The sequence below is a fragment of the Elephas maximus genome, chromosome X (genome assembly GCF_024166365.1).
Source record: "Elephas maximus indicus isolate mEleMax1 chromosome X, mEleMax1 primary haplotype, whole genome shotgun sequence".
Classification (NCBI taxonomy): domain Eukaryota; kingdom Metazoa; phylum Chordata; class Mammalia; order Proboscidea; family Elephantidae; genus Elephas; species Elephas maximus.
This window is the reverse complement of record NC_064846.1, coordinates 176,821,362-176,845,833: the sequence shown is the minus strand read 5'-3', so window position 1 is coordinate 176,845,833 and position 24,472 is coordinate 176,821,362. Positions and strand designations below refer to the sequence as shown.

At 42.2% G+C, this 24,472-nt stretch overlaps 2 protein-coding genes across 12 annotated transcripts in view; both read right to left on the bottom strand.

Moving 5' to 3' along the window:
- LOC126069370 (zinc finger protein 208-like) overlaps positions 1 to 24,472 on the bottom strand; it is a 464,532-nt gene that overhangs the window by 139,962 nt on the left and 300,098 nt on the right. For 8 of the 11 annotated variants that reach the window (XM_049872688.1, XM_049872693.1, XM_049872696.1 and 5 more), the window contains one exon: positions 3,808 to 4,395. In XM_049872688.1, coding sequence (XP_049728645.1) covers positions 3,808 to 4,395 — 588 coding nt within the window. Of the gene's footprint in view, positions 1 to 1,670; positions 4,396 to 24,472 lie in introns of those variants that run through there. The other 3 variants (XR_007515918.1, XM_049872689.1, XM_049872697.1) reach the window with 3 other exon arrangements.
- Positions 4,899 to 19,531, bottom strand: LOC126069375 (zinc finger protein 699-like). The gene is made up of 5 exons (XM_049872705.1): positions 19,443 to 19,531; positions 10,457 to 10,703; positions 7,418 to 7,544; positions 6,429 to 6,579; positions 4,899 to 5,581 (listed from the first exon to the last, which is right to left on the bottom strand). Exons 2-5 carry the CDS (start codon positions 10,457 to 10,459, stop codon positions 4,993 to 4,995), a joined length of 870 nt encoding a protein of 289 aa, XP_049728662.1. The 5' UTR covers positions 10,460 to 10,703; positions 19,443 to 19,531; the 3' UTR covers positions 4,899 to 4,992.

The following is a 24,472-nucleotide window of genomic DNA, read 5'->3' as shown; positions in this document are numbered from 1 at the left end:
CATTCCTCCTCTCCACCCTGCATTCCCCGTGTCCATTCAGCCAGCTCCTGTCCCCCTCTTCCTTCCCATCTCGCCACCACACAGGAGTTGCCCACATAATCCTATGTGTCTGCTTGAGCCATGAAGTTCACTCCTCAGCAGCATCATTGTCTTATAGTCCAGGCCAATCGCTGTGTGTAGAGTTGGTTTCGGGAATGGTTCCAATCTTGGGCTATCAAAGGTTCGGGGACCTTGGCTGTCAGGGTCCCTAGGTCTCAGGCAGACCATTAAGCCTGGGCTTTTTATGAGATTTTAAGATCTGCATCCCACTATTGTCCTGTTCCATCAGGTATTCTCTGTTGTGTTCTCCCAGGGCAATGATCACCAGCAGCTGGGCACCATCTAGTTCTTTGAGTCTTAGGCTGGTGGAGTCTCTGGTTTATCTGGCCCTGTTTCTTGGGCTCGTATTTATCTTGAGTCTTTGGTGTTCTTCATTCTCCTTTGCTCCAGGTGGGTTCAGACCAATTGATGCATCTTAGATGGCCGCTTCCTAGCGTTTAAAACCCCAGCGGCCTCTCACCAAAGTGGAATGCAGACTGGTTTCTTAATACATTTTGTTATGCCAGTTGACCGACATGTCCCTTGCAACCATTGTCTCCAGACACCTGTCCTTACTACTCTGGCCTTTGAAGCTTTTGGTTGTATTGAGGAAATTCCTTTTGTTTTTCTTCAGTTGTACTTCCCATCGCCTACATTTTTGTCTGCTATCTAGTTAGTGAATATCCCTCTCTCCCTGCCTCGCAGTAGTTTTCATTTGCATTTCTTTAATGGCAGTGATGGTGAGCATTTTCTCAATCCTGTTAGCTGCCCCACATTACCGTTATTAATGAAATTCTGCAGCTTTGGAAGTTATCAGAAATGAAATGGAACTCATAAAGATCAATATCCTAGGTTTTACTGAGCTGAAATGGACTGGTATGGGACACATCAGACATTCGTATGACCAACTATGCCAGGAATGACAAATTGAAGAGGAATGGAATTGCATTCATGATCAAAAAGAACATTTCAAGATCCTGCATTACAACACTGTCAATGACACCATAATATCCATATGCCTACAAGGAAGAACAGTGAATACAAATATTATTCAAATTTATGCATCAACAACTTATGCCACTGATGAAGAAATTGAATATTTATTCAACCACAAAGAGAAATGAAGTTCTGGTATTATATGCAAGGTGATCGATGAACCTTGAACACATATTACGAGGAGTGAAATAAGCCAGACACTAAAGGACGAATTTCATACAATTCCGTTTATGTGAAATGTCCAGAACTGGCAAAGGCAGAGAGAACAGTTTATTATTAGTTACCAGGCGCTGGAGGGAGTAGAAATGGGGACTTATTGCTTGTTGGGTACAGAGTTTCTCTTTGGGGTGATGAAAAAAAACTTTTCTTATTCTTTAGGTGAAACATTACACCTTAAGTTAGTTTCTTATTAAGAAATTTACATAGATATTGTTCTGTGGCATTAGTTGGAATCCCCTGGGTTCCCTGTGTCCATTTGACCAATTTCCCTGTCCCTTCCTGCCTTCTCATCTTGCTTTTGGGCAGGAGCTACCTATTTGGTCTTATAAATCTAATTGAACTAAGAAGCACATTCCTCATGCTTATTACTTCCGGTTTTACACTCCTGTCTAATCTTTGTCTGATGAGTGGGCTTGGAGAATGGTTTCAGTTAGCAGTTTGCAGTGTGTCTGGGGGCCAAGGTCTCGGGGGCTCCTCCAGTCTCTATCAGACCATGAAATCTGCTCAAACATGAATCTGAGCTCTGTTCTACATTTTTATCCCATTTTGTCCGAGACTCTGTGTTGTGTTCCCTGGTAGGACACTCATTGCTGGCAGCCAGGCACCATCTAGCTGTTCTGGTCTCAGGCTGGTGCAGTCTCTGGTTCATGTACTCCTTTAGTACCTTGGGCTAAATTTTCTGTGTGTGTTTGGTTTTCTTCATTCTCCTTTGTTCCAAATGGGATGGGATGAAGAATTTTTGAAAGAGGGTTGATGGTTGCACAACATTGTGAATGTAACTAATGCATTTGTACACTTCAGATGGTTAAAATGGCAAAATTTATTTTTTACATGCATTTTACAATAGTTTTTAAATTCACTTATAAGAAACAAAAACAAATGATGTCTACTTAGTTCATACGAAAAAGATATAAGAAACTTCAATAGATTCTGCAGCCCCTGTTATAAAAACAAAACAAAAATGGGATGCCATAGTTTTCATAGTTTTGAAATTGACTTTGTTTTCAGAGACATGAGGATTTACTGAAAAATTGTGCATCAAGTACAGACTCCCCATGCATCCCACCTACACCCAGTGTTTCTCCTATTCTTAACATGTTGCATTCCTGTGGTGTGGGATATGTTTGTAACAACGGGCACATCAATAGTGAGACGTGGTTTGCAACTAAAATACATAGACTTCATCAGGGTTCACTCTTTGTGTTTATACTCCTATAGGTTTTGACAAATGCATACTGTCATCAGTCCATCATTACATTTCCTACAGAATAGTTACACAGTTGTAAAAATTCCCTGGGCTCCACCTATTCGTTCCTCCTGCCTCTCCCCAAACCCCTGGCAATCAATGATTTTTGTACTGCCTCTACACTTCATACTTTTCCAGAATGCCATAGGCTTGGGATCACACAGGATGTAGCTTTTCTAGACCGGCTTCTTTCACGTAGTGTGGATTTGAGATTCCTCCATAACTTTTCCTACCTTGATAGCTGAATTATTTTCATCACTGAATAATACACCGTTGAATGGATGTCTCACTATTTGTTTACCCATTTACCTATTCAATGACATTTTGGGTGCTTTCAATTATTGTAATTATGTAGAAAGCTGCTATAAACATTTGTGAGCAGGTTTTTATATGGATATATGTTTTTAACTCATGTGGGTAAATACCTAGGAGTGTTACTGCTAGATCAGAATGGGAGGACTGTGTTTAGATTTTGAAGGAACTGTCAGCTTATATTCCAAAGTGGAATTCCCATGGAATACAATTTTTTTCAAAAAACACTCTTAAACCAAATACAAGAAGAGTGTATTTCATTGTATACAAAATAACATCCATAAAAGTATTAACAAATGTAAAACCACATTTCCTCCTGGCTATTCCCTACAGGCTTATTTGTTATAGTCAAGGACTTTCCGAAAGGTAAAATTTAGCTTGGACTGAGAAAGTAACAAACACCGATGAGGACAAGCCCATAGTGAAAATGAAACTTTCATAGGCACAAAGGAATTCGAATGACCCCTTCTTGGAGGTAGTACTGCTTTGTTACACACTGAGAAACTTTGTTCTTTTATCACTGACTTTCAGAAATTTGCTGTTTGAAATTATAGAATTAAGGATGAAACACCCCCCTTTTGACAGAGTAGTCTCTCCACAGTGAGATGTTATATGTGATGTGAGGTGTGATGAACAGGGAAGGGCTTTCTCACGCTCCTTACATTCCTAAGTCCTCCACTATGAGTTTTTATATGTCTTGTGAGAGAAGAGCAAGTACGAAAGGCCTTCCCACATTCTTTACATTCATATGGCCTCTCTCCAGTATGAATTCTTCTATGTGTCATGAGGCCTGAGGACTGCCTAAAGGTTTTCCCACATTGCTTACATTCATAAGGCTTCTCTCCACTGTGAATTGTTATATGTGTGGTGAGGTTTGAGAGCTGACGAAAGGCTTTCCCACATTCCTTACATTCATAAGGCCTCTGCCCATTGTGAGTTCTTATATGGTTAGTGAGGTTTCCTGAGTGACTAAAGGCTTTCCCACATTCCTCACATTCATAAGGCCTCTCTCCACTGTGAGTTCGCATATGCAAGGTGAGGTGTGAGGGATCTGTAAAGGCTTTCCCACATTCCTTACATTCATATGGCCTCTCTCCAGTATGAATTCTTCTATGTGTCATGAGGCCTGAGGACTGCCTAAAGGCTTTCCCACATTGCTTACATTCATAAGGCTTCTCTCCACTGTGAGTTCTTATATGTGTAGTGAGGTTTGAGAGCTGATGATAGGCTTTCCCACATTCCTTACATTCATAAGGCCTCTGCCCATTGTGAGTTCTTATATGGTTAGTGAGGTTTCCTGAGTGACTAAAGGCTTTCCCACATTCCTTACATTCATATGGCCTCTCTCCAGTATGAATTCTTCTATGTGTCATGAGGCCTGAGGACTTGCTAAAGGCTTTTCCACATTGCTTACATTCATAAGGCTTCTCTCCACTGTGAATTTTTATATGTGTAGTGAGGGTTGAGAGCAGACTAAAGGCTTTCCCACATTCCTTACATTCATAAGGCCTCTGCCCAGTGTGAGTTCTTATATGCTTAGTGAGGTTTCCTGACTGACTAAAGGCTTTCCCACATTCCTCACATTCATAAGGCCTCTCTCCACTGTGAGTTCGCATATGCGAGGTGAGGTGTGAGGGATCTGTAAAGGCTTTCCCACATTCCTTACATTCATATGGCCTCTCTCCAGTATGAATTCTTCTATGTGTCATGAGGCCTGAGGACTGCCTAAAGGCTTTCCCACATTGCTTACATTCATAAGGCTTCTCTCCACTGTGAGTTCTTATATGTGAAGTGAAGTTAGAAGAATACCTAAATGTTTTCCCACATTCCTTACATTCGTAAGGCCTCTGTCCATTGTGAGTTCTTATATGTGTAATAAGGGATGAAGCCTGACTAAAGGCTTTCGCACATTCTGTACATTTATATGGCTTGTCTCCACTGTGAGTTTTTCTATCATTAGTGAGATGTGAGGAACACTTAAAGGCTTTTCCATATTCCTTACATTCATAAGGTCTTTCTCCACTTTGAATCCTTCTATGTACAATGAGCTTTGAGGATTGCCTAAAGTCTTTCCCGCATTCATTACATTCATAAGGCCTCTCTCCAGTGTGAGTTGTTATATGTGTAGTGAGGTATGAGGGCTAACCAAAGGCTTTCCCATGTTCCTTACATTCATAAGGCCTCTCTTCACTGTGAGTGCCTAAATGTGCAGTGAGGGCTGAGGAAAAATTAAAGGCTTTCCTAAATTCCCTACATTCATAAGGCTTATCTCTGTTATAGAAAAGGAGGGATAAAGGGTCACTAGAAGAACTTTCTTTACATTCACCCTTATGACCTCTCACATGTGTCCAAAAGGACGAGAAACTACAGAAATCTTTCCCATACTCATTACATTTATACTGATTGTCACTAGTGAGTGTTGTCACAGGATTCTTAAGAGTTGAGATACAAATGAAATCCTTCCCACATACCTCACATTTATGGGGTTTCTTGCCACTAAGAGGTCTCATAGGAGTGGTACCACCACAGGCTTCTCTACACGCAATAAACTGACAGGCATGGTGGTTATGTGATGAGGGATCCATGATGGCTTTTTCGCAGTCAGAGCATTCAAAAGGATTTACTTCTGGAGGATTTCTTTTCTGCACGGTAAGATTTGGAATCCGCCTGAAGGTTTTCCCACACGGATTGTCTCCATTTTTTTCACGGAGGTGTTCTACTGTATGAATTCTGTTAAAAACAGGCAACATGTTGTTGGAAATCAATTATTTCCACTTCACCATTACCTAACAAAGCGAACATGCAGTTTTTCGCTTGACTTCTCTCCTGTTTCATACTTCAAATCATCTAGCAGAAATAGTACCATAATCGTCACTGCTTTTCTAAAATATGAGGCTTTCTGATCATTGTGTTTAAGTGAAATATGTTTCAAATACTCAATGTCTGACACACATTTATGAAAAGGTTGTGAAAATTCTCTGAACACGTAAGTTTTCAGCAAAGTTTATACATACACAATATACGTACACATATATATATATTTATATATGTATAAGCACATATCAGGGCTTCAAACTGGTTTGTATTGCTTCAACAATTGCCCACGTAAATAACGGCAGTGTTCGCGTTGGATATCTGTTGCCCATCGGATTTCAACCTGTGTTGGGAACAAACCACAGAGCCCTGAACAAAGATGGCAGCCAATCTCACAGCTTTCAATGTGCATCGCTGCCCACAATACTGTCAATAATCTGATCTGCATGAATTCGAAAAAGTGTCAGGAACCTGCTGCAGAACACTCAATAACAGGACTGTGACAAGCAACACACATTCAAAGCAGTGTAGTGGGACATCGTCTTTGTGCAGGGCACTGCCAACTATTCTCTGCTCAGGTCAAAATCCAACAGGCTATGCAATGTGTACACCATCCTTCTTTATGTTTGCAATTACTGAACTGTTCTGAAACAGTTGGAAGCCTTGGTATATACACATCAACATATGAATGTGTATTTTAACGTCATCACAACTTAGGATTTTCTCCAGAAGCACCGTTTTCTCTTGTTGGAATGACACTCACCTCAAGCGACTCTCTTGGTTTTTATGATCATCTTTCTTACTGTGTGATTCAGAGGTTTCTCCTAACATGGAGGACCAGGTGTTATTTTTTATGTATCCCACCATTATATCTTTGCTGGGTAACTTTTCTCCATCCTTAAGGTTTCCAAAGTCTGACCCAAGAATTCAAGTTGAGGTTCGCAATATGAAACAAATGGAAAGAAATTATTTGGGGAAAAAAGACCACTGTTAATAAAGACGTAGCCACATTTCACTGTTTCAGCACTTTACCAATGGTTTAGAAGCAGTTTACTAGGACATACTTCTATGAACTTTGACAGTGACGGAGACATGAACAAGCGTAGTTAGAGCTAAGTAGAAATATACTGGACACGATATACATGTAACATTAAAAGAGGAAAAGGATCCAAATAACTGCAGCTGTGAAAGGATTGCTAAAGTCAGAAAAGGAAGCTCAGGTTTCTGTGAAGTTGTGTCTCTGGGAAAACAAATGTGTAGAGCTGACATGGTGCTCAGGAAGAAACGCTTATCATGAGGGAAGACAGTGAAGAGTAATGAGGAGTTCCTTGATATTGAGCCAATACTTTGCTCTTCAGGGTCTCTGAAGATAGACAGGTGTGGGTTGATTTGCAGCAAAATAATCATGTCAAACTTGTAATCAACACAGTAATACTCTACACGGTCCCCAAATACAATACTCTCTGTGCCCCAAAGTGACCCCTAAAGCCAGTGCTTACATTTACAACACTTAAAGAGCCTCAAGGCTTTTAATTACAAGAGAAATGAAAACTACGTATAATACATACTGCTTTGTGCTCACGGAAAGCCAAGATACATGAGCTCTGTGGGCCAAAGGACCATGCCTCCTTTATTTAATGATTTATTCTCATTCCTCAGCCCAAATTCTGGAGTAAACTTAATGAGTAAAATAGTTTTCTTCACTAAAGGAATAATAGAAAACCGAAAAAAAAAAAAGGAATCTGGTCCTACCTACTGAGGCCAGGTTTCTGAAGGTTTCGATCATCACATCTCTGTAGAGTTTCCTCTGAGTAAGATCCAGCAAAGCCCACTCTTCCGGGGTAAAGACCACAGCCACATCCTCAACAACCACTGAGTCCTAAAACATTGACACATTCTGCATCAGCAAGGTACCATGGACTTCAGTGTGTACAAGAATGAAGGGTGAGGCTGACAGTCCTGGGGAACAGAGGATTCTTAGGGATTTGACACAAGGTTCTGTGTACTATCAAGGTCTACTCTAGGGTATGGCCATCAGCCTCGTCCCTTCACTAACTACATTCACTTCCTCACTGATTGCTTTCTGTCTCACGGACTTCCAGCACTGAAATTATCTCTCTACAGTTCGACTGTGACCAATTGCAGTCGTATTCTCCTCTCTCTTTACAGTCTGGAATGGTTAGAAAACATAGCAGACATTAGAGAAATGCTCTCATTCAGATCTTCACTTCCTTGTGAACAAACAATTACCACTCCTTCCGTAAGCCCTACCAGAACACACTCAACAAAACATAAAGCACAGGGTGAAGACAGGATGATGTATACTAACTGGTAAACACTGCAGAAGGGCAGTTTTGCTTTTGTTTCTCACAACCATGGGAGGACCAGGGGCCAATTATCAACACACTGGCAACCCAAACACTGAGCTGGTCATATTTTCTTCAACTCTTGGAGATAAGCATGTGGCTGATTCAGGTCAGGAGACTCTCATTCAACAGAGAGCACCAAGGCCCAAGGTGGGAATGTGATAGGTCCACAAACACAGTCTAATGTTAGAAGATGACAAGGAGCAAAACCTCTGCAGAAACAAGGACAGCACGCCCTTGTGTTTCCTCAGTGACAAAAGGTTACCATTTCCATTTGGAAACCCTGGTGGCATAGTGGTTAAGTGCTACGGCTGCTAACCAAAGGCTCGGCACTTCAAATCCGCCAGGCGCTCTTTGGAATATCTATGGGGCAGTTCTACTCTGTCCTATATGGTCGCTAGGAGTCGGAATCAACTTGATGGCACTTGGTTTGGTTTTTGGTTGGGATGACTGTAAAACATGATGAACGTAATCAGTGTCACCAAACTATACATGTAAACACTGTTGAATTGACAAAGATTTTGTTAGGTATAACTTCTACTACAAAAAAATTAATTTTATAAGTAAGCTGAAATGCAGATGGTTTACCGGTTAAATTGCCCATGGAGCCTAGGAAATAGACTTACACACCAGCCTCTAGGGGCTGTGCTTTAGAATTCTCTCACATTCGCAGCCCCTGGAAGGCACCTAACCATGACTACCTGAACCCTGACCACTGGAAGCCCCTGGTCTGTAAGAGTGCCCTTTCTGAAACAGCAGCAATCCGTTGGGTTTCTCGTGTCAAGAGGAGAGAAAAGGCTGCTAAAAGACGCCTTCAGTGCTGAAACAGAGTAATTTTAGAGAAAGAAGACTCCTCTTCTCAGGGAAATGGTGACGTGAGCAGCCTATGACATCTCTAATCTGTCCTGGTATGATCGGATGACAGCAACTTTGAACCAGAGCCCAAAGCCAAAGGTCTCCTCCACTGCAGTGGGCGAGGTTATATATTTTAAACTCATCAAAAACCCTGATATTTATTATAGAATAATGATGAAATGTCCCATGTACTGAGCAACTGTGATTTTTCTTTCATGACTCTTCTAAGCAGATATTATTTCAGACAGGTCATAGCTGAGTAAAGTTAGAGATGTTCATTTAATCACATCCTCAGTGTTTCCCACATGGAACTCTGCTGAGCCAGGATCACAATGCAGGTCAATTTCTCTTTAAAGTCTAAATTCCTGACAACTCCATTTCTGTCCATATGCATACAGTTTTGTTGTTATTTTTGCTGTTACCGTCCAATAACAGCATAAAAAAAAAAAAAAAAAAACCCAAACCCAGTAGATGATCTAAAGTCCTCTTGGATAATAGGAAGAGGAGACAAAGGTAAACATTCTATTCAATTCTTACAACCAGGACATACTTCTCCTGGCAAAGCCCTGTGTCTCAGACAAGACTTCTTCCCTCCAGACCCTTAACTGTGGCTACATTTATTCATTAAAATTCATTCAGGTCCTACTGATACAGAGGCTACCGCACATTGGCAAAGCAGCTACAGCAGTGAACAAAACGAACACCCCGATGAACATGGATAGTAAATTCTTTGAGTGGGGACAGTAAATTTAAATACATAAACATGTATATATAACTATCATGTGGGAATGTGTTGTATAAAAGAATTCAGGTCTCTCTGAGAAGAAACCGTTCTAGAAGGAGGAAACAGCCAGAGCACAGGTCAGAAGGTGTGAAGGTGTCTTGGATGTCTTAGGAAGAGCCAAAGGCCCCGCGTGGCTGGAGCCGAATGCAATGCAGATGAAAAACCGTCTTAGGAATCTGGACGGGTGATTGGGGTCAGTGGGCTTATCATGTTCGGGGGAACTCGTTGGCAACTGAAAAGAATCTGGCTTTTAATCTTAATGAAATGCTGAGTAATTTTACACTTTTGAGCAGTGGAGGAAACTGGTATGATACCTCTCAATCCTTTAAAGACTCAAAGTGCTCCAGTGCCTAGGGGGACTCAAGAACACTGTTCAGAGACATGGGACAGGGATGGCTCTAGAGGGTCGGGGCTCAGCCTCCACAGCCAGAGCTCCTCTGTCTTCAGATTCAGGACAGAAGACTCTGTCATTCAACACAGAACACCAAGAACCGGGACGGGGGAAGGGGGGATATTAACACCGTGTGATGCTACCTCTGAGAGTCACATAAGGAAGGTGACACCAGATATTCAAATCTTCAAATGCCATGTATGTAAGGATGAAGGGCCCAGAAACAGTGGAGCAAGGTATTAGGGTGCCTCCTAGGGCTCAGTTCCTCAGCCTCCTCTGTCACTGTCTTCTTCACTGAAACCACAGTCCCGCAGCACACGGCTGCTTCCCCAACAATTCAGATCCAGCCTCACCCACATAATGCTAAGGATAACCCAGTTCTGCGTAGAACTCACCATTTTCTTCTCCAGCTTCTGGGCGTCTATGGAATGACGTCTCTGACCCCAAGAAGCCACTTCCAGGAAGAGGGACAGGACTGGAAGCAGAGGCCTGGGCAGTCTGGAGGCAGATGAATAATGTTTGGTCCACACACCAGTGACAGCAATTGAAATCCTTCCCTGTGATTGATGGATGTGCCAGATGGTCGCCTGAGGTCCCCAGCTGCCTGGACTGGACTAGTCCTCCCTGCACCACACCTGAGGTCTGAAATGGAAGAAGGATGGGGAAGAAACAGTGTGGAGGAAGCACGGACTGACAGGCCTTTGGCCTCCTCCCAGGCTCAGGGCAATGCTCCACCCTGAGGGCCTTTACACTAAAGGCAGAACAGGCTCCAGCCCCCAGAGGACACACCCGCATTCTTCAGGAAGCTCCACAGGCCTCTCCTTTCTGCAACAAGATCACACATGGAGGAATTTACCTCTCCCACAGCATGAGAAGCAACCAGGCCTGGCCAGGCTACAAAACTTGAACCTGATTTCCTCCAGGGACTTAGGGATTCAATGTTCAAGTTGTGGGCTTACCTATGTACCTTTGTTCCTGGTGTCAGATGTCACTGTTATCTGACATTAACATGGATGAAATTTTAAGAACATACTTTTCATATATTGACAATGAACTCATCCTGGTTCATTTATTTTTAAGTTATGTGCTGTAAAAACCTTCCACTGTGGCTTTCTAAAACTTTTTCATCTCACTTATGACACTGTAATATCTGATCAGTATTTTTTCTGTTCCTTTGGAATTAACTAACATTTCTTTCTGCCCCTTGACTTGTCTCGTATTTTTTCCCCCTTCATTTTCAAACCATGAGAACACCACTCACTAAGATTTTGAGAAATCTGGGGGGATTCCTGAACACTTTTTCTTCCTGATATAGATCAACAAATAAATCAGAAAACCTTTATGCTTTCACGAAGGACCCGTCTCGTACTTCACTTCCTGTTTCTTTTCACCCTGCTCCCTCTCCAGCTTGAGTCCTATTTCATTTCTTGGTCTCACTGTCAATGAATTCTCTGTTGCAAGATCTTTACACCAGTGTCTCCCCTCTACACGTTATCCTTCTTTTTTTTTATTTTCTGTAATACAGCTCGCTAATTTTAATTCACATCATTATTTCTCGACTAGTATTTCCAGCATAAACCACGAGCTTGTTCAGTATGTGGAAAACTCAAGTCCCATCCCAGAATTTCTCAATCGAAATTTGCATTTCAACCAGATCCGGGGGTTATGCACATTGACAGTCAACCGAGAGAAGCATTCAGTGATGTACAGGAATGAGCAGTCTATGAAGGGATGCCCTTTATCCATCCACACCTCTATTGTATCACTGGCTATCTTCCTGATTCACAATCAATCTGCGCGTCTAGGCCTCCTCACAGTCCTCCCTAATTTGTTCATAACAAGCTCCTGCCTGACATCATTCAATCATCGTTGTCACTTCCAAATTCTATCTGCGGCATAGGAAATGCTCAGTGCCCATCAGTGGCTGTCCATGGGCCTTCCAAAAGCCCAGAGTATTCAGCACGGTTCTAAACGATCTGTTCCAATCCAGCTCACACAAACCTCACCACTCACTTGTTGTTTTCTCTGCTTTAATCATTTCTGACTTCCATCAATGAATAGATAATACTGGGTTCTCTGCTGTCTCAGGGATTTACACATTTATTTTTCCCAACTGAAATACTCTTTCCACCCCCACCCATAAAAATGGTATCAGCTCTACACAACACTGCATGTAGCTAAAAAAAAAACATTTTCTGAATCTTCACTGAGATAATTTCCCTTTTCAAGCAGTTGCACCTCACTCTCGGGTTAGGTCTTTTTAATACAGATATCACATATCCTTAGTTTTTCATTCTTTCTTTAAAACTGTCTCCCAAGCTAGATGATAAATCTATGGGCAGACACTCTGTATTTTGTCTTCTTGTTCCTTCTGGCCTTTGACACTGATCATTGAGGACACACACAGATTATTACCTGTTATATATAGTCTTCAGCAGCACTATCCAAGAGTACTTTATGTGAAGATAGACATGTTCTGTTTCTGTACACTCCAATATGGTAGGTACTAGGCCTATGTGCCTATTCACCACAGAACATATGACTAGTGCAAAGAAGGAACTCTACTTTGAGTTTTAATTACTTTTAATTGAAATAGCAACACACAGCTAATGGGCATCACACCTCTAGGGACCTCACCAGACCCTTAAGCAACCAACAGGGCATAGAGGGCATGAAAGCTGCCAGCAGCACAATGCAGAGCTTCATAGTTTTCGGCTTGCTAAAAGTCTGTCACATAGGGAAATGGAACATTGCACTCAGTTTGCTTTTACTTGCATCATGAAGGTTAATGTCAACCTCAACTGGATTTACCTCGTTCTGAAAACCTCAATGACATTTAAACATAGAAATGAGTGGGAATAACTGAGGGGACAGGAGGGGCACTTTCTGCAGAGGTGACATTTGAAGTGAGACAAGAATTATAGGAATTATTGGGTTCCTAGAGTTTAAAAGTTTTCCTCTAATCAGCAGAAATACTTGGTGCGAAGGCCGAAAGGCAGGGAAAATGTTGACATGTCTGAAAAAGATTTTTCTAAAAAGATGTCAAGAGCCTATGAAATATGAGGGTGTTCTCAATTTAAGTCAGATGTGGAGGGTCTTGCCAGAGAGGGTAAAATATGTGGATTTTTTCTGGATGTGATTGAGAGTTGGCTTGGTTTACATTGTTGATATCTGCCTCTTGCTGCTGGGTGGAGGCTGTACCTTCCTCTGAAAAGAGAAATAGGAGAAGAAAGTTCAGAGCTGCCTTCCTAAGGGAGCTCCCCTCTCACGGTAGCTTGGACTGTTTCCCTGAATGCAGTGAATGAATGAAGGCTGGTGCAGCTTACCGGCTGGGAAAGCCAGGTGAGAAGTAGATTTGTTCAGGTGAGATTTTAAAAGCTCTGTCTTGGACACGTTAGGTTTCAGAGCGTTACAGTGCTTAGTGTTCCAGGTGGGCTATGGGAAGGACTTGGTGTCTGAGTCCATTGGTACCCAAGAGCCTGAATCTCATCCTGTGGGCCGTCTTCTGCTGGCCACGAACAATCACACTGTGTCCTCTGAAACAGGCTGCATTCCCACTTCTGAAGCTGCAAGCTAAAGGAGAGGAAGAGCAGAGTGTTGGCACGGATGAGGCCTTTAGCAAATAATTAATGGCTCCTGGCACAGATTCTAACGTCTGACAGCAGACATTTGGTTTCTGTACTAAGGGACTGGACAAGCTTGATGCAGACCAGGGGCTGGTAATTACAGTCAACTTCTGGATGAAAAGCTTCTTTTTTTCTGCTTGACTTTCAAGGCTGTGTGAAGACTTCTCCTGAGTGAAGACATCCCTTATTTTAACTGAACCACTGCTTATAGTTGTACACGTTACAGTGAATTCTTTAGATCTTTGTAAACACTCAGGCGTATTTGGAAGAAGCATGTGAACCTGCCTTTTTGGTAACTTTGAAAAACGCCAACAGGGAACTTCATGTGGTTTAACCTGTTTCGTTGAATAAGAAATTAAATGACTACCGTGTGTGTGTGTGAGAGAGAGAGAGAGAGAGAGAAGAGAATCTAATAAAATGAAGAAAGCTTTCTTCGCTGGAAAAAAAAAAAAAAGCCGATACTGTCATGGTATCTGAGGAGCATTTCTTAGATTCTCACCGAGGAAAACTCAGTAGTTTTGAATGAAGGCTTGAATTTGACATGAAGTAACATGACAACAGTCATGTCTCCAAAGGAAAGTCCCATCCAGAATGGGAGTACTCCTAGAATATCTATCTCTAGAGAAGGAAAATAGGAGGCACCACATTATTCAACACCATGTTGAGATTAAAAGTGCTGTTCAAAAATTGGTTTTACTGTACGCAGTTTTACAGTTTTTGACTCATACTATATTTTTACAATTTAAAAAAAGAAGCACGTTTATTTTCTCCACACACTAGCTTTCAACAATGGATTCTGAGCTACAATAGCAAAAAGCTCAAGGAATAAAAGACAAAACAGATCAATTAAGACTCTCAACAAAGGGAAGAGACAATCTACAGAATGGGAGAAAATACACTGAAACCTGTGAGAGCTGGAATTTGACAGGATTGCCTTCTTTTTCTGGGTCTTGCAATTTTTCCGCCTTTTACGCAGCGCAGCCTTGCCACTTTTTGGTCACTTCTTTAATGGAAAATATTTGAGTTTTCCTACTCTGACAGGTTTCCACCTTAGAGGTTCCAGCTTTCACAGGTTTCACTGCATTTGGGAATCATACATGCCATAAGGGTTTAGTATCCAGGACAGAGAAAGACCTCCTAAGTGTCAGCAACAATTATAAAATTGGGCAAAAAACTGAAGGAGACATTTCACCAAAGATGATAAGCAAATGGTCAATAAACACATGAAAAGATGATGAATGCCCTTGTCATTAGGGAAATGCAAACCCAAACCACAAGACACACCACCTCATCCCTAGGAGGATGGCTACTATCAGAAACAACAAGAGTTGGAGAGAATATGAAGAAATTGCCGGAGGGTTGCAAAATGGTTCAGCCTCTGTGGAAAAGTGTGCCTGTTTTTCAAAATGTTAAACATACGAATAGCCTATGACCCAGAAATTTCCATTTATAGGAGCGCAGATGGTGCAAATGGTTAAGTACCCGCTTGCTAATCAAAAGACTGACAGTATGAACAACAACAAAAAGAGCAGATGTTGAGGCTGCTGATGAACAACCATATACCTCATGGGACGTGGTTCCTTGCTTTGGAGGTTGAGGGTTACGCTTTCATGGGACATCCCAGTTAACTGGCCTAATAACGTGTTGAGTGATTTAACCTCCTAGTTCACTGTGTGGTGCCTGGGGTCTTACAAGCTGCCATCCAAGGCACAAAAGTTGGTCTGTATTCACCTGGAACAATCAAGGAAAAAGTTGAGTCAGGAAAAGGAGGAGGATAAGGAATGTGTGGTAACTGCCTCCATGAACAGCTGCCTCATTGGCCATGAGAGTAGAAGAACAGGAGAGTGCCTGGCTGCCATTACGGAATATCTTCATCGAAACTTCTAGAGCAGAATCCTGATCTAAAGAGGGAAAATGCACAACAGAATTTCAAATTCTTATGGACTCCAGGCTTCCTGGAGCCATGAAGGTTGGATGAACCCCTGAAGCTATTGCCCTGCGATCATCTTTAAACCTTAAACCAAAAATATCCGTTAGAGTCTTCTTAAAATCGAACAATAGTTTAGCTTAAGTAGTAAACAATGAGCCTTGAGCATTCTGCTCTTTAGAAAACTGTCTCTGTGCGATCAAACTGACAACAGCAACTCAGAAGAGCTGACAGTAACCCTAGGGAGCACTGAGTTTATGTTAAGGGGAGAACAACTGAGAAAAGTTCAGTGAGAATGGTTGTGTGACTGGAAGAACATAATCAATGTCAGTAAACGGTACCTGTAGAAAATGTTGAATTGGTGTATGTTTTGCTGTGTATATTCTCCACAACAAAATTATAAAATTATGTAACTAAAGAAAACAAAAGTTGGCACTTTTCACCTGTGGCAAAGACGCCATGATTTGCTTTCGTTAAAATTACAGCAAAAAAACCCTACACTACAGCTCTACTCTGTCACGTGGTCTCACCATGAGTCTAAAATTACCTCAATGATACCTAACAAGTAGATACACAAAAGTCTTGAAAGTAGGGATGCAAACAGCTATTTTTACACCAATGTTCAAACACCACTATTCAAAATAGCAAAAAAGTGTAAAAAAAAAACAAATGTCCATCAACAGACGCATGGATTAAAAAAATAGAATATTATTCGGCCATAAAAAGAGATTAAGTTCTCATAAATGTTACGCTATGGATGAATCTTGAAAACTCTATGCTAAATTAAACAAGTCAGACACAAAAGTATAAATCTTGTACAATCTCACTTAAGTATCTGTAATAGCCAAGTATATAGAGACCAAATCGTTACTAGGGGAAGATGGGAGAGAGGAGGGGAGTTAATGCTTAGGCGACACTGACTTTCTTCTAATGGTGATGGAAAATCTTGGAAATTGATAGAGGTGATAGTTGCACAACATGGTGAAAGCAATTCACGTTGAATTCTGCATGTAAAAATGGTTGAAAAAGGAAAAAGACTTGTTATATTTATATTACCACACACACACACACAGGTACCATGAAATGACACTATTAAGAAGAAAGAAAGAAATTTAGTTTCTTGGTTGGAATGTAAGTGAAAGGAGGGAGCTTTAGATACTGTGAGGATATAGAGAGGAAAACTGGTATTTCTAAGATTTCACACCAACCTCAGGCTGTACTAACCTAAAGAAATAAAATCACATTTCAAGAACTGCAGTGTGTAAAGAATTGGTTTTTTAAGGTAATTAGATCTAGATCTCCTGGTTAATATGTGAAAAAAAGACTCCTTCCATAATAATAATTAAATATATATGTACACACAAAACAGGAACTATAATTCATAGCAACTTTAAAAAAGATTAAGCACTGGCACTCTCAATAATTTCTCCAACAGGACACTGAAATATAGACACTTGAAATTTGCTCCATAGGGTTTTCAGCGCTGTGACCTTTCAGGAGCACATAGACAGGCCTGTCTTTCAAGGCACATCTGGGTGAGTTCAATCCACCAACCTTTCCGCTAATAATCTGAACCTTTTCCGCCACCCAGGGCCGCCCTACTTCACCCTTTAACTGTGTAAAATAATTATTATACAAGATGAGGGACCTTTTCAACACTGCAGTGTCGCTGACCCTCTAAGATCTGAAGTATATGGGTTAGTGGCGTTACAAGGGCCTCCCACCTTCCCTTCATTCCTAATTTTCACCGCTCTGACTCTAGGAATACGCAGGGTTTGTGCTCCAAGAAGCCGTGGACTTTTTAAGGACTGTGCTTCTTTGGTAGCAGAAACAATGGTTCTGAAACAGGCTGTCAGCCATAGTGGAAACCCCAGGCAACACCCCTCCCCCCCCCTTTGTCTTGCTAACCACAAGCTTGTTTTGAGCAGGAAGTCGCAGCACGTACTGGCTGGGTCCATTGACTAGCCCTAGTCATGCCTTGAAGCATGCACAGATTGAGATCACATCCTTCACCTGACCCTCCCCCCACCCCAATATAGGCAGGGGAGGGCTAAAGGCAGAAGACTCCAGGTACCAAACCCAGCCCCTGAGGCCACTGGAAACAAGAAGCTCCCCAGCTCCCCTAGTCAGCCAGCACGTGGCCATAAGGTCACTAGACCCCAGGTGCTCCTTGTATGTGCAGACAATAAACTTGCCACTTTCTGTTGCCCTTGCAATCAGTGTCCATCTTATTTCAATCGGCTAATAAGACAGGGCAAGAACCCGAGTGGTTAGGTTACAGTTCAATTCCCAGTACCCAATCTAGCACAGACTACACACCCAGGGTGTGTCATCTCTATAAATCGTTCGTCGCCTGCATTAAGACCGTTCAGCAACATCACATTTTATATCGGACCAACTACGACTGGCTGTATGGTTTCTCACACAATCGTGATGAAAATTTCTGCCTTAACGCCCCAGGAATTCCTCGAAAGGTGCCTGTATTAAATGTTTTCCTCCTGAAACTGGGATAAACGTGCTCCTAAACGTACGTACTATTTCCAAGTCATGTTTGTTGATTGTTCATCAGTCCTAAATACATATACCCATTAAAGGAGAAGGTTATATTCCTCGCCACAATCTTCATTTCCCCGGGACCACTAATACTCAACAAAAGTCCTGCCTGATGAAGGACAGAAAAGAAAGAGGAGCCGTTTCAGGCAGGGAGACTGTGATCACTATGCCCCTTGAAGTAATAACAGATTTGCATTTGAGTTCAGACACTACCACTGAGTAGATATTTGTCTACGGGCGAGGTATTAAATTTCTCCGAGATTATTAGACTTCTGTAAAACGTTACAAACCGTCGCTCCCTGGCAGTGGTGTTTGGAGGCTCAGAGAAGGTCCCTTAGACGAAGTCCTCGACCCCGTGCCCAGTCCTCCAGAAACAGCTCAGTAAACGGTAAATATACGCAGGGGCCAGCAGTGACTGAGGGCTGAGGAGCAGCTCAAGGTAACCGCGCACCTGTGTCTCCACAACACGTGGGGACGCGCCATTCAGACGCCGGGAGCGACCCGAGCCCCCAGGAGGCCCGGGACCCTGCATGTCTCCGCGTTTCCTTAGCAGCACAGGTCTGGGCGGCTCCCACCACCTCACCTGTCCACGCACCGACACACACAGGGAGCGACCCCGGCGCCCGGGAGGCCCGGGACCCTCCATGTCTCCCAGCTCCCTAAACGGCACAGGTCTGAGCGGCTCCCACCACCTCACCTGTCCACGCACCGACACACACAGGGAGCGACCCAGGTGCCCGGGAGGCCCGGGACCATGCATGTCTCCCCGCCCCCTGAGCAGCACAAGTCTGAGCGGCTCCCACCACCTCACCTGTCCACGCACCGACACACACAGGGAGCGACCCCGGCGCCCGGGAGGCCCGGGACCATGCATGTCTCCCCGCCCCCTGAGCAGCACAAGTCTGAGCGGCTCCCACCACCTCACCTGTCCACGCACCGACACACACAGGGAGCGACCCAGGTGCCCCGGAGACCCGGGACCATGCATGTCTCCCCGCCCCCTGAGCAGCACAGGTCTGAGCGGCTCCCACCACCTCACCTGTCCACGCACCGACACACACAGGGAGCGACCCCGGCGCCCGGGAGGCCCGGGACCCCTCAAGTCTCCCAGCTCCCTCAGCAGCAGACGTCTGCGCGGCTCCCATGCCGCCCACCACCTCACCTGGCCACGCACCGACACACAGGGAGTGACCCAGGCGCCCGGGAGACCCGGGACCCTGCTTGTTTCCCAGCTCCCTAAGCAGCACTGGGGTGCGCTGGTGCCCACCACCTCACCTGTCCACGCAGCGACACACACACGCCTCCAGGAAGCCGTTGCTGCCACACACCGGAGGAACCGGTCGGACGGCGACCAAGGAGGCACACTTCCGCTTCCGGTGGGCAGGAGAAGCAGCACAAGTCCAATAGGAACACAGAAACTAGTGATTAATCTCATTCATTGGACATATGGGAAAACGTAAAACAAAATAACAACGAAAATATTCATGAATTTATCAAGCAAAGCAGGTAATATGGCCAGGTAGCATTCAAACCAAGAAAGCATTGAGCATTGAATATTTGTAATTTATTTGTCTAATAGAGCACACACGAGTAGGAAAAAAATAAGCATACAAAATCACAGCTGATCTTAGGTACAATCAGGTAGGTTCCAACTCATAGTGACCATGCGTAGAACAGAACCAAACACTGTCCGGTCCTGCACCATCTTCACAACCATTGCTATTCTTGATCCCATCATTGCAGCCACTGTGTCAATCCACCTCATTTAAGGTCTTCCTCTCTTTCGTCTACTTTAACAAGCATGATGTCCTTCTCCAGGGACTTCTCCCTCCTGATAATGGCCAAAGTACGTCAGACGAATTCTCGCCATCCTCGCTTCTAAGTAGCATTCTGGTTGTACTTCTTCCAAGACACATTCCTTCGTTTTTCTGGCAGTCCATAGTACATTCGTTATTCTTCACCAACACGGCAACTCAAAGGCATCAGTTCCTGAGTCTTCCTTATTCATTTCCAGCTTTTCTATGCACATGAGGTGACTGAAAATACTATTGGTTGGGTCAGGTGCACCTTATTTCTCAAAGTGATATTTCTGCTTTTAACAGTTTAAACTGGTCTTTTGCAATAGTTTTGCCCAATTCATCATTTGATTTCTTGACTGCTGCTTCCATGGGTAAAAGTTTCTGTAAAAAATAGCTCTAAGAAACTCAATAGGAGGATGCTCTTTAGTAGCAATTACAGAGGGGCAAATCAAAACCATAGACATACTATTTCACTTCCACTAGAATAGCCAAATTAAAAGAATCAAGAAAAATAACAAGTTAGGAGGTAGGGAAATTGGAAACACCTACTGCTAGTCAGAATGCAAAATGGTAAAGCCCTCCAGCAAAACTGTAGTGGTTCGTCAAAAACTAAAAATAGAACTTCCATGTGACCAAGCAACTCCACTCCTACTTACATAACCAAAAGACTTGCAAGCAGAGGCTCAGAGACTTGTACATCCATGTTCACTGCAGCACTGTTCACAATAGCCAAAAAGTAGAAACAACATAAATGCCCATCTACAGTTGAACGGATAAACAAAATGTAGAAGAAATGAACTATCAGTACACATGCTACAATACGGATGGAGCTGGAAGACATTCTGCTGAGTGAAATAAGTCAATCGCAGAAGGACAAATACTGTACGACTTGACTGATGTAAAAATGCAAACCCAAATCCACCGCCATCCAGTCGATTCTGACTCATGGGCAATCCTATAGGACAGAATAGAACTGCCCTATAGGGCTCTAAAGCTGTAATATTTACGGAAGCAGACCGTTACATCTTTCTCCTGTGGAGTGACTGGTGAGTTCAAACCGCAAACCTTTCAATTAGCAGTCGAGTGCTTAACCACTCCGATACCAGGGCTCTGGAAAAAGACAAGAAAAGCAAATGTGTGGAGAAGAAATTTCATTAGTGGTTATTGAGGTGAGAGGGAAAGGAAAACGAAAATGAGATGGGGTTAAAGGTGATAGAAATACCACATTGATTAAGGGCAGTGTTGCATGGCCGATTATTCTAATAACTACCGGTAAGTTGGAACCTGTAAAAAGTTGAATTAGCAAAATTTGTGTAATATATTCACAACAATAACAACAACAACAAAAGTACTTGCTGAGGCTGCTTAAATCTCATGAGATTTAGAGGTTTATGACCATGGTTTCATGGGACATCCCAGTTAATTGGCCTAATGACATGTTTAGTGCTTCTGTTCTACCTTCTAGTTTGTTGTGTAGCGCCAGGTGTCTTAAAAGCTTACAAGCTGCCATCCAAGGTACACAGGTGGACTCTGTTCACCTGAAGCAACAGAAGAAGGAGAGTCAAGAATAGGAGGAAGATATGGAATACGTGGCTAATTGGCTTCATGAACAACTGCCTTCTTTGCCATGTGATCAGAAGAACTGGATTGTGCCTGGCTACCATTAGTGAACATTTTGATCAAAGATTTCATAAAAGAATCCTGATGAAAACGGGGAAAATGCAGGACAGAATTTTTAAAAATTCATGGACTCCAGACTTCCTGGAGCCAGGAACGTTGGATAAACCCCTGAAACTCTTCCCCTGAGATAATCTTTAAACCTTAAACCAGTAAGAATTCCCTGAAGTCTTCTTAAAACCAAACGATGTTTAGCTTAACTACTGAAAAATGTCTGCATTGAACATTATAAACTTTTAATGACTATAAGGTATCAAATTGACAGCAGCAACTCCAAAGATTTGACAGGAATCTCAGGAGTCAGTGAATTTATGTTAATAGGGGAAGGACAGCTTAGAAAAGGATGACGAGAATGGTTGCACACCTTGAAGAATATCATCTGTCACTAAATTGTACATATGGAAACTGTTGGATTGGGGTATGGTTTGCTGTGCATATTCCCAACAAAAACAAAAACATTAGAAAAAAAATTTTAGATTCAACAAAAGATATATAACAAAAACTGTTTAAAAGATTTATTGAATGTTATGAGTTACATGAAATGTGTTGTCAAATCAGAAGTGTCAAATTTTCTTTGGGTTAAAAATTTATGTGTCAGCGTGCCTGATACTAGACAACAAGCACATGATACTGTCATAATTTTATTTTTTAATTAGTCATTATTTCTTTTGAATCTAGCATCATCTGAGGCAATGTCTTTAATGGGGAATTCCCATCATTTACCTATGGAGGTTTTTTTTTTTTTAATTACTATTCAGATGTTTAGAGACTTAATCCAAAACAGCAAAACCAAACCTATTACTGTGTAGTCAATTTTGAGTAGAACTACCCCATAGGGTTTCCAAGGAGTGGCTGGCGGATTTGAACCAACTAACCTTTGGTTTAGAAGCAGAGCTGATAACAACTGTGCACCAGGGCTCCAAAAACTTGATGACCTTGTTATACTTGGGGTATCCTGTATTTTTACGGAAATAACGAGGGCCTTCTGTTTTTCTTTGCCAACTGCACTTTCCCCCACAAGGCATTTTCATAAGTGCCGCTATGCCAATTTTTTTCATGTTGCTGTAATAAAAACTAGCATACGGCGCTTAGCAAAATACTTCATGGGAAAAGGCACGGTTGCAAAACAAAAGTAGAAGGTACATATTGTTTCTGTAAAAATATAGTATCCTGACTATATAGTATTACATCTCAAGATTACTATGTGTTATATCCAAAGTTCTTTGAAGATAAGCTTAGTTATTGTTCAGAAATTTTTTTCCTAAATTTTTTTAAATTGTCTTCATTTAACTTTGCATTACTTTTGTAATTAATTTCCATTAGATCTTTCACTTTTAAGAATTATTTTAAGTTAATCATGGCCTTTTAAAGTTTTGTCATTTGCATATAAGTTTTTATCTTGCTGCCTCACTGAAAAAGCTTGATCAAAATAGTCCAACAAAAGATGGACTACATTGGACGTATGAAAAAGGTGTGATATTTTGAAGATGGAATACACTAGGCTGAATTAAGATTTCCAGAACTCTCGTGTAGAAGTTGATGGGTTTACAGACTGCTGCTGATCCAGGATTATGTAGAAATGAAAGTAACTACACAGGACTGAGTGGACTAAAAGATTACTATGATTACACTTACTAGATCAGACTCAAGCTTGAGAACAAAAGAGGACAGAGGAACATCACAAATTTAATGGTCTGTGAGGCCAGCTCACAAATCAAGCTTCTACCCTTAAACAACATAAGGGAAAACAAATAGGGATTCCAGTTTCTTAAACGGTATACAGCATTTCTTTGGTAAGATCAAGTCAATTCCACAAAAACACAGGTTTTAGATAAAACTGATTAACTTGCCAGAGTCTCACATGGAGGTATATCAGACCCTCTGCCAAAACCTGATCACCAAAAAAAGTGCCCCACAGAGGAAAATAGACAATGCAAATGGGAACTCATTTTCCCAAAGTGATCACTGAAATTCCGAAATTCTACTAAAGTCAGCTTATAGCGTTTTGGAACATGAACCCCAAACCAGTGTCCCAGTAGAGGGAGCCCCAGGCACACCTCTTGTCTTACTCATCTAGTGCTGTTATATCCAAAATACCCCAAGTGGATGGCTTTAACAGCTCTTTTCACTTTCTTCTGAGTGCTCACCATAATTGTCTTTGATGTCCAGAATTCCACCAACACTCTCTTCAAGGCAATCTATGCTTCTACTCTAAGGCACTTTAAAACTCGTCCAGCCTCTATCCATTCCCAGTTGAAAAACAGCTTCCACATATTAGGTATCTGTCAAAGCACCACCCCACTCCTACTGCCAAATTCTTAGTTACCTAGTGCTGCTATAACAGGAATACCACAAGTGGATGGCTTTAATAAACAGAAATTTGTTCTCTCACTGTCTAGAATACTGCAGGTCCAAATTAAGGGTGCCATCTCCGGGGGAAGGCTTTCTCTCTTTTGGCTCTTGGGGAATGTCCTTGTCATCAGTCTTCACCTGGTTAAGGAGCTTCTCTGCCCAGGTTTGCAAGACAACTTTTTCTGAGAATGTACAGGTTAGGTACACTGTTTGTATCCAGGGACCCTGGGGAAAAGCTGACAACATTCTTTCTTAGCTCGGTTACAAAGAGAAACATTTCTTTAGATACCAGATTAAGTCTGTACGAAAATTAACTGTTGTCATGTAAAAGCGGAAATAACAAAATGGAGTCACAAGGCCTAAGCTCGAACTAGCCTTTTCAGGTACACCGAATGCTTCTATTTTGAAAGCTCTTACACAGAGGGAAAGGAAAATCAAAGAAGAATCCACATTGTTAGATTACGTGTCTATCAAGGC